Source organism: Vipera ursinii, assembly GCF_947247035.1.
Source record: "Vipera ursinii genome assembly, chromosome: 1".
Taxonomy (NCBI): Eukaryota; Metazoa; Chordata; class Lepidosauria; order Squamata; family Viperidae; genus Vipera; species Vipera ursinii.
In genome coordinates, this window is record NC_139512.1 from 343,030,953 (window position 1) to 343,041,142 (window position 10,190).

The 10,190-nt window shown below is 41.8% G+C and overlaps 1 protein-coding gene across 1 annotated transcript; it reads left to right on the forward strand.

Moving 5' to 3' along the window:
* The first annotated feature begins 285 nt into the window (after positions 1-285).
* Positions 286-9,621, forward strand: LOC310632217 (putative methyltransferase). The gene is made up of 6 exons (XM_083349271.1): positions 286-432; positions 2,630-2,787; positions 3,812-4,025; positions 5,021-5,121; positions 6,782-6,919; positions 8,689-9,621. The coding sequence occupies exons 1-6, from the start codon at positions 322-324 to the stop codon at positions 8,783-8,785; spliced, it is 819 nt and encodes a 272-aa protein (XP_083205397.1). The 5' UTR covers positions 286-321; the 3' UTR covers positions 8,786-9,621.
* The last annotated feature ends 569 nt before the right edge of the window (positions 9,622-10,190 follow it).

Below are 10,190 nucleotides of genomic sequence, written 5' to 3' on the forward strand. Positions count from 1 at the left end.
TGAGAAATTCAGTTTTAAGGAATAATTTCCCGATTATAAGAACGATTTTTTTTTCAAACTTGGATCTCTTTCTGAAAAGCTTCCACCCATTGGTTCTTGTCCCCCTTCCGGAGAACCAATCACGTTTGGGAATACGATGCTAAAATATTCCCTAAAGCGGCGCCTCGGTTTATGCGCAAAGGAGCCGTTCTGCAAATTCCGTCCCGTTTTTTCCACCTAGCCGTGTGCGTGTGTATGGAAAGGGCGGAGGTGGGCAGAGGCGACGTCAGCCTCCCTCCTGTATATCTTTGTCAAAGTTGAAAGTTCCTCCATCGCTAGGAAATGGCCTCTCGCCTGTTTGAGGGTAAAGATCATGCTGCTTTCTATCAGAAATACAGGTTCTCGCTTCAGGAGAATTTGCAAGCGGTGGTCCTCGCGTTCCTAGAGAAAAAGGTAAAGGATGGGAGAGCGGATTGCGTGGGAACTTTGAGAGATGCAGTCGCAGGTGAAAATGGTCCACTGAATCCAACTGCAGCAGGGAAAATCCCTTCTCCAGTATGAACAGCTCCTGTCTGTCAGGGTGGAGAACCCCCAAGTAAAAGAAGAACATTTAGCATTTAGAAACATGAGGACTAGAATCTTTGTATTTCAGAGAAGAGATATACAGTAGTTGCTCTTTACATGCCTCACTCAAAAGAGTTGACGTTCTGAAGTGATAATCGGACCAATGTTTGATTTGGAACAAAGCAGTTTTGCTAGTGAAAGGCTAGGACTCTGAGGCAGAATAATTGCTATACTCAGTGCTTTTTTTGTAAAAGAAAAAGGTGCTGGAACTCAAACATGTCATACAACCTGCCTTGCCTACCCTACAAGGTTCCATCCAAAAAAGGTGCCGGAACTCCGTTCTGAGCGTTCTATGACAAAAAAAAGCCGTGGCTATACTTATATTTCATTTATACAGTCTGTATTCTCAGTTTTTGCACAAAAAAGTGGGACCCGCTTTCAAACGTCTGGCAGCTTTCTGTGCCCCCGAACAATTGAACATGTAAGATTTAAAAATATGATTTAGCCTCCTGACCTCTTATCATCTTTTGTTGCTCTTCTCTGCACTCTTTCCAAGGTCTGAGCATCTTTTTTTGTACTGCGGTAACCAGAACTGGATGCCAGATATGGCCCCATTAGCCAGTATAGAGGGGTGCTATCATTTCCGCTTATCGTGATGCTATCCCTCTGTTGATGCTGCCTAGGATTTTGTTGGCTTTTTTTGGCAGCTGCAACACACATACTTAAGTGGTGAGCCAACTCTCTCTCACAGGCATTTCGATTGAGCCAGGTGCTGTTTATCCTCTACTTATGCATTTGTTTGTTTTTTTCCTGCCTAAGTCAGGGTCTTAATATTTTTCATCACTGAATGGCTTCTTGTTGGATAGGACCCAATGCTCAAGTCTGAATTTTGAATCTCTCTTTCAAAAGGTTAGCAATTTCCCCCCAACTTGGTTACCTGAAAATTTGATGAGTGCCCCATCGATGCTCTCATCTGGGCCATTTGTGAAGTGACTGAAGAGCCCTTAAGCCCAAAACGGAACCTTGATGTATCTCACTGCACGCTTCCTTCCGTGTAGATGTGGTTCCGTTGAGAATCACACGTTGAATCCATCTGGTGGTGTTATTGTTTATTTCATAAGCGTTTTTCAACCTTAGCAGCTTTAAGATGTACGGATTCCAACCCCCAGAATTCCACAGGCTATCATGGAGAATTCTGGGAGTTGGAGTCACCATCTTAAAGTTGCTGAGGTTAAGAAAGACCGGCCTAGAGGGAGGTGGAATCAGCGACCTGAGAATAAAAACACAAGTGGGCATTTATGGTACAAAATGTTTTTTTTTGGGGCGGGGGGCTGGATGAAGAATAGGGTCCATGTTTCTATGTATTTTTGTTTAATTTGTCTTAATACGCTATGGATTCTTTTCTCAAATTTAGTCCAAGATTGGATAATGCATGACCATAAGCGCTTGATAACCTCCCACCTGTATCTCTCAGCCACTTGCAAAATTTCTGCTTTTTAGTCAGTTCCATGTGTACAGATGAGTGACTGCCTAACATTTTTATTTCCTGAAAAAAAATCTCTTGAGATCACGATACCACAAAGGTGTTTTTAGAAACAAAAAGGCACCAGAGATAAATCTTTTATCTTTCGGAGGTGCTACAAATCATCAAGACAGGGAACCCAGGCAAGTTTTGCATTTCCGTGACATCAAAGGTAGTTTGCAAATGGCAAGAAGACATATGTAAATTAGGTGGTAACAATTAGTTTAGAACCTATAGTTGAAAAGAACCCTTCTTTTCTGAAATATTGGAGAAGATAGCGCTATAAATCAGTGGTCACCTACCTTTCCGGCTTGGTGGCCTGGCGACTGGGGATGATTTTGTGTGAGCACTCACAGCTCCGTTGCCGGCCGCTTGCACTAATGGAGCTTCATGTGTGAGCACCCGCTGCTTGTGCAAGCGGAGCTGTGCATGTGCCTGTGCTCTTGCCCGCTGCTAGTGCAGCTCAGTTCCACGGCCCTGTAGTGGGCTGCTGCCTGAGGGTTGGGGACCCCTGCTATAAATCATTCTGTGACTTTGACATTCATTGTTCTTTTTCCTCCAAAGGTGAATTGCTTCCAGCTGGGAGTGGACGTGGGATGTGGTTCAGGTCAAAATACTCTCCTGCTGGCCAAGTATTTTGAGAAGGTGGTTGGAACAGACGTAAGTGAAGCTCAGATTGAGGAAGCAAAGCGAGCGCAACATCCTCCCAATGTCTCATATATGTAAGTAAACACTCAGAGCCCTAAGCCTCTTCCTTAAAATAAGCTCACTAATGATGAGCAAAGATTTTTGTGGCAAATAATCAGACATGGATCAGTCAAAATTGTCCAAATATGTTTGATTGTTCTTTGGCCGTTTTTTTATACCCAGAGAAATCCCTATTTGTTTAAAACATTTATATAGCCACCCATATTGTAGCCAACTCTGAGCAGTTCCTAATCAAAAGTTAAAACAACATATAAAGGTACATTAAAACTGTAAAACTAAAACAGATTAAAATATTAAGATTATCGAATGAAGGCAAATATAGGTGTCCGAGGATAATGTTACAGGATCCAATCTGAGCCGGTCACCTGGACCAGAGCGCTATTCTTCCAAGCTTTCAGACTCCTGCTGGAGCCCATCCTCAGGGACTTTCTCTCTCTCTCTCTCCAGAATGTGTCAGGTGTTATCCCTTGCCCTCTGAATGATGGTGGGATTTTTTGCTCCAGTCTTGAACTTTCATTGGAAAATGGTGGAGCAACTAAGAAGAAGAATTTGAACCTCCAAATTTTCAAATCCACCCCCTTCAAAGCTCAGGATACATAGATCAAATATTGCCCTTTAAGTACAGGTTTTGCATGGTCAAGCCAAGGTGGTTGGCTCCTTAGATTGGTAAGCAAGTTGAAGCAGAGAGCAAAACTTTGGGGGGAAAAGTGCAGTCAAAGTTTCACCAGGAGATGGTATAGCCGTGGGGGCGCAGTGGTTAGAATGCAGTACTGCAGGCTCCTTCTGCTGACTGCTGGCTGCCTGCAGTTTGGCAGTTCAATTCTCACTGGCTCAAGGTTGACTCAGCCTTCCATCCTTCCGAGGCGGGTAAAATGAGACTCCACATCGTTGGGGGCAAGATGCTGACTCTGTAAGCTGCTTAGAGAGGGTTGTAAATCTAAGTGCTATTGCTATTGCTATAGAAGGCAGATGCAATTAACTGTTTGCTGGCAGAGAATGAGTACTAAATAGTGATCCCTTTGCTGTTCTCTCCCATAGTGCATGTCCTGCAGAGGAGTTGCCATTTGAGGATAACTCTGTGGATCTCATCACAGCCTTCAGCGCTGTGCACTGGTTTGATATCCCCAGTTTCATAAAAGAAATGGACCGGATTCTCAAACCATCTGGCTGTTTTATCTTGTGTTCCAACACTCTTGATATGCAGTGGCACTATGCAGATCAATCAGAGAAGCTGACGGAGATCTTTCATGAGGTAAGCCCTCTGCAAGCACCTAGATGGGTGATATTGCTCTTGCTACATGTACACATGTAGTCCTTAACTTACAATCATTCATTTTGCAACCATTCAAAATTACAGCTACAATGAAGAAAGTGACTTACAACCAGTCCTTGCACTTACAACAGTTGCAGCATCCCAGGGTAGTGTGATTGCCATTTGCAATCTTCCCAACCAGCTTCTAATGAGCAAAGTCAATAGGGAAACCAGATTCACTTAACAACCGTGTTATTAACTTAACTGCACTGATTCACTTGACAAGTGTAGCAAGAAAGATAGACAGGTCAGAGTCTTTGCTGCCACCTAATGGTGGTCTGTATTTTGCAACCAAAATATGGTTGTCCCCTACATTCAGAATTAGTAAGGCATCTTTCCTTTTGTCTGTTCGCCATCCCCCAATTTCATTCAGCAATATTGAATTTTGGAATTAAGAAGAGAAATGCATATGGGGAACATTCGTGGATAAAGGGGCCTGCCTTGATGCTATTGCTCTGATTGCTCTCAGGGTGCCACCGGTCAGAGAATGTAGATTGGTGGCCCCCAGGGGGAGATCTTTCTCTGTGGGCGCCCCGGAGCTATGGAACCAGTTACCGGTTGAGCTCCGGACGGCGCCCGATCTTCGCTCCTTTCGCCGCGATCTGAAAACATACCTGTTCGAACAAGCCGGCCTGGCCTGAGGGGGGATTGGTGGGGTTTTTACTATCATTTTATTGGGGTTTTATTAATGTACTTTGTTTTTTATGGGCATGTATTTAATTACTTTTTAATTTTTGTAGCTTTGTGTTTTATTCTTGCCCTGTACACCGCCCTGAGTCCTTCGGGAGAAGGGCGGTATAGAAATATTAATAAATTAAATTAAATTAAATTAAATTATTATAGGCTAAATGCCACTATGAAAAGAGTGTGAGCAAAGCTCACCAATGTCTTATATGGAATCACTTCTACATCTTTCTCCTTTTTCTTTTTTGCAGATTTGCACCCAACTTCTTCCTTATACACATGAAAAGATCAAATTTGTTTTGGATGACTACAAAGCAATATTTGATGCTCTGCCCTTTCAAGATAAGAAAAAGTGAGTGGTAAAAGTGTGTGTTTCTACGACTGAAGCTAGCAAATTGTGAACTTCAGCCCATGCATAAAATTACAAGCAAAAATCTTGTGTGTCAAAGTTGTAATCCCATATATATGCACCTGGTGGTTTACAGGGATATTAGAATTTGATGGTGGGTCCAGAAGCAAAGCCTCAACAATGCTCAGACAGACCATGCATTTTAAAAAGTTAATCTTTTTAAAGATTAATCTTTAATCTAAAGATTAATCTTTAATCTTTTTAAAAAATTAATAAACCACCCAGAGTCAGTGGGAGCTGGGCAGCAGAGACGTTTAATAAATGATTATAATTGGTTGCATATTCAGCCAGATATCTAGACTGGATTTGATATTTTTATCTACCTATGGAGTCCTTCCCAAATTCATCCAAAAGGAATTTGACCTTGGGAAGATTTTGTTTATTGATGATATTAAAGGTATCATCACAGGATGTAAGCTATTCCAAGGAAAGCTGTCTTTTTGCAATTGACTGATGGTGATGTTTGTCAATGCCGACAGTGTTCAAGTAGTACTCTAGATGTTTTGGAACTGCACCCATCATGCCTATTATTACTGGTACTATCACTGTTTTCTTTTGCCAAAGTCATTCTATTCCTATTTGTGGGCCTTTGTATTTTGTGATTTTCTCCAGTTGTTTCTCTTCACTTCTGCTGTCTCTGGATACTGTAACATCCACTATCCAGACATTTTTGTCTTTCTCATCAACAGTTGTCTTTTATTTTTATTTTATTATTATTATTATTGTTGTTGTTGTAATTATTATTAGAAAATGACATGCCAGCCAAACAGCAAATGCACGTGCATGCCATTTCAAACTGTATAATGGTGTGCTATATTATATTCAGATATAATTATGTTTTCGGTTAGTATGCAGTATGAATTCAGGCAAATTGTGGCTTGTTCAAATGCCGTTCAAAGCTAATCATTGATCACTGCAGTGTGTGAAGCAAGGCAATCGGCCAGTGAAGGCACTGAAGGAGGGAAGAAGAAGTCCTTGATTGCTCCCAGGCCCAGGCTGGCTGTGTTCATAAACCAGCAGCAGATAAAATTCAGCTGTTTCTTTAAAACTCTACCTTTAAAAGGTGTGGACTTCAACATCCAGAATTCCCCAGCCAGTATGCCAACTGGCTGGGGAATTCCAGGAGTTGAAGTCCTCACCTTTTAAAGCTGCTGAGGTTGAGAAACAGCAAGCTAGAGAAAAACTATTATATTTACCAAATAGGAAGAGAAATCCCCTCTGAAATAATTGTCTGAATTGGGTTCTCCTTGCATTCCCTGATAAGAGTCCAAGAGGCCATTGAAAGTAAAAGAATGGCACTGAAAAAGTGACTTACGGCTAGCTACTCTTAGTACTACAGTCATGTGGTCATGAGGACTACTTGTATTTACATCTCATTCTGCAGTTGGTTACAACAGGCAATGCTATTGCTGAAAAGTGAAGCCATTTCTATTCAATGGGACCTTGTTTTAAATAGGCAAAATGCATTTTTTCCCAAGCACTAGCTACAGCTGCCCTTCCTTTGCACACCCCAGAAGCTTAGGATCATTTCATTAACCTAGGCTGCAGAAACCCAGGGGATAAAGTTTATGGTTCTATCCTAAAAGATTTTACTTTTTTACAGAATCACAGATATTGTCGATAAAGTTCCCAAAACTGTCTCTGAATTACTGGGATATCTCCAGACCTTTTCTAGGTACCAGACATTTCACAAAGCCCAGCCTGAGGCAGCCAAATCTCTCATCCAGAACACTGAACAAAGGTAATATGATGACAAATAATTCAATACAAAAAGTCTAATTAGATAAGATCAAAAAAGGGATTCTTCGAATATTATTGGCTTACACTAAAACGGCAATATTCAAAATAATCAGCAAAAAAATATAGTCACAACTTAAAAGCCGATAAATTGAGCAGTGCACTCAGAATTAGTAAATTCAGTTTCTTCCGACCTTCCTCCATCCAGATGTGTTGCATCTGCAACTGTCAAAATTCCCAGCAACAAAGCAGCCTTAACATATTTAGAAGGGTACGTTAGAGAAAACCAAAGACATCTCCATCAGACATCCAAATATTAACAGGGAAATAGCTGTACAGGTTTTCTACAAAAGGGAGTTCTAGGGGCTGCAAGGTGGAATTAAGTCACTTTGTGGTGAGATGGGCAACAAGCACATTTAATAATAATAACAAAATTAATATGCTTAAATTATTCTCTCGATGCGGAATGTTAGTGTGATGACCCAGGGCACAGCACCAGAGGCAATGCAGTCAGCTGGCAATTCAAACCGCCCTTTAATTGCTCCAAATTTTCCCCAAATGCTCCCACGTTTCTGGCAAGCCCCCAAACAAAGGAAGACATACACACCTTCAGCCGCCTCTGGCTGCAAGTAGTTTCACATACAGTCTGATTAGGAGATGAATTTACTCAAGGCCACAGAGATAACAAGGAGTGACACATACATCATAAACCTAACGGGTCTGTGTGAATACAAGCTTGCCTGAGAAGTTTCAGAAGAGAAACCAAAATACAGTCCGAGGTCATTGAACATCCAAGCAACGTTGTCAGTCAGTCCAATGGTCAGAGTTTCCAGGTTTCCAAGCAGAGTCACAGAACAAGAGATCAGCAACAACACACAAAACTTCAAGGAATCAGCGTTTGTTCTCGACAAATGCCTCTCCCCACAGCTTCTCCTTAAATCTCAGTCTCTAGGTGTGCCTTGTGGAGAGGGGTGGGATGCTCTCCTCCCGAGTAGTTGAGCCTACCTGCATTGTTCCCTCCTTCTCTCCACTCTCCATGCTCTAGGATCAGGTGGGGGTGGCCCTTCCTCATCGCCTGAACTCTGTCCCTCCTGTTCATCCTGTCCCAATCCGGAAGGGCCCTGGCCTGCCTCAGCCTGCTCTTCCCCACATTCCCCTGAAGCCACAGACACCACTCCCTCGACCTCCATAGGGTCCCCCATTCCAGCTCATTTTCCTCCATAGATTCAGGCTGCAACAGAGGCATGACAGTTAGGAAGATCTGTGTTGAAACCTGACTGCCAGCTTCACTGGGTTAACTAGCTAGGAATTACAGCCAGATGAACTAATTCTACTTTATTGTAAAGCTACATTGACAGACTCTTGCAAGTCTGAAAGTACAATTCTCTCGCCGTCTCCTTCACAGCCCAAGAAATTAGGGAGGGTCCTTTACGAGCTTCTTGCCCTGCCCACTGTCCAGCTGCAGGCTATGCTGCCTCTTATCTGACTGTTCTCTAGGCAGTGTCTCTTGGTCCAGTCTTTCCCACATGCCATTACACTGACGTTATAATTTTCTAATTTTTAGTCAAAAATTGTTGAGATATCCTATACTGGCAAAAATAATTCCTTATTGGGGAATAGATACCCCAAAATAGACAAATGATGTTCCCCAGCTGTTTAATTAGCTATTGACTGGCATACTTGCCAATCAGGTTCATTCTGATATAATTATTCTTATAGATTGTATATTGCACTGGACTTTGTGTCTAATTTTTTAAAATTTCTCCTTTGTAGGATTCTGGAGACAATGGGAGTTTCTTCACGTGAAACCATGATGGAGATTTGGATTCGACAAGTTTGCATTCTGGGTAGCAAGAGCTGTAAAAAGTAATTTTGGCCTCTTAGAGGTGTCCCAGCAGGAAAAAAACCCCAAGCCATTTCAGTGCCAAGCTTCAGTTCAATAATTACTACTTTTGAAGAACTTTCCAATAAAAGCAACATCCTGTTTATTTCTGAGAGAAGCAGAAAGCAAATGTAAAATTAAGTAACCAGGAGTAACAATTAAAAAAAAATGAAAGAGCAGAAGGTGGAGTGAAAGGAACATTGGATTTTATTTGCTATTCAAATTTCTACCCATAACACTCACTGGGTAACCTTGAGCTAATTATTACTAGATTTCAATTACTAATTAAACCAAAATTTGCTAGTATATTGCTATATGAATCCAGCTATTGTGGACTGAGTAGCTAATTGTGATTCCTAAGGAGTAGCTTAATGTGATGTCAAACTAGGCTTAATTTATCGAATTATACAAAAAGAGCACTCTTGCTTCATTTAATCCAGCATCTTATTTATTTATTTATTTATTTATTTATTTATTTATTTATTTTATTACATTTATATACCGCCCTTTCCCGAAGGACTCAGGGCGGTTTACAGGGTAATTAAAAAACCAAAATACAAAAGTTAAAAGCAAATTTAAAAAAAAAATTATATTTGTCCCTGTATAAATAAAACCCCAGTTAAAATAAGATTAATCCTCAGCCTGGGCCAGAGAGCTTGCAGAGCATCTTGTTACCATCATTCATGGTGTCTTTCTGAACAACCTGCGAAGGATGGGAGTCATTGCTCACAGGGGAAGAACACTCAAGTCTGTAACAGTTACACACACTCCTCCCCCAGGCTTGCATCTCTCTTCCCCCATAATACTTCTCTGTACCCATGTATGACCTGGAATGTTTATTCTTGACTTGTGCTACTCCTAAAAGTAAAGTTTTTTTTCCTTTTGACACGCCTCGGTGTGAAGCTATATTAATAGAACCTTCCAAGTCTGAAAGTACAATTCTCTTGCTGTCTCCTCTACAGCCTGTGAAACTAGGGCAGGAGTAGGCAACTTTGGCTCTTTTGTGACTCGTGGACTTCAACTCCCAGAATTCCTGAGCCAGCTATGCTATGTGCAAAGGAGCCGTTCCGGAAATTCCGTCCCGTTTTTTCCACCTTGCCTGTGCGTGTGTATGGAAAGAGCGGAGGTGGGCAGAGGTGTGGGCAGAGGCAAGGTCAGCCTCCCTCACTGTATGCCAAAGTTTAAAAGTTCCCCCATAGCTAGGAAATGGCCTCTCGCCTGTCTGAGGATAAAGATCATGCTGCTTTCTATCAGAAATACAGGTTCTCACTGGCTCAGGAATTCTGAGAGTTGAAGTCCACGAGTCATAAAAGAGCCAAGGTTGCCTACCCCTGGACTAGGGAAAGTGCCTTCTGAGCTTCTTGCTATTCAGCTGCAGACTATGCAGTCTCTT

Excerpts from the sequence above, each read along its gene's own strand:
- LOC310632217 (XM_083349271.1), top strand. The coding sequence starts at position 322 with ATGGCCTCTCGCCTGTTTGAGGGTAAAGATCATGCTGCTTTCTATCAG. Across the intron at positions 433-2,629 it reads TCGCGTTCCTAGAGAAAAAG|GTGAATTGCTTCCAGCTGGG; the intron begins GTAAAGGATGGG and ends TTTCCTCCAAAG. Across the intron at positions 4,026-5,020 it reads TGACGGAGATCTTTCATGAG|ATTTGCACCCAACTTCTTCC; the intron begins GTAAGCCCTCTG and ends TCTTTTTTGCAG.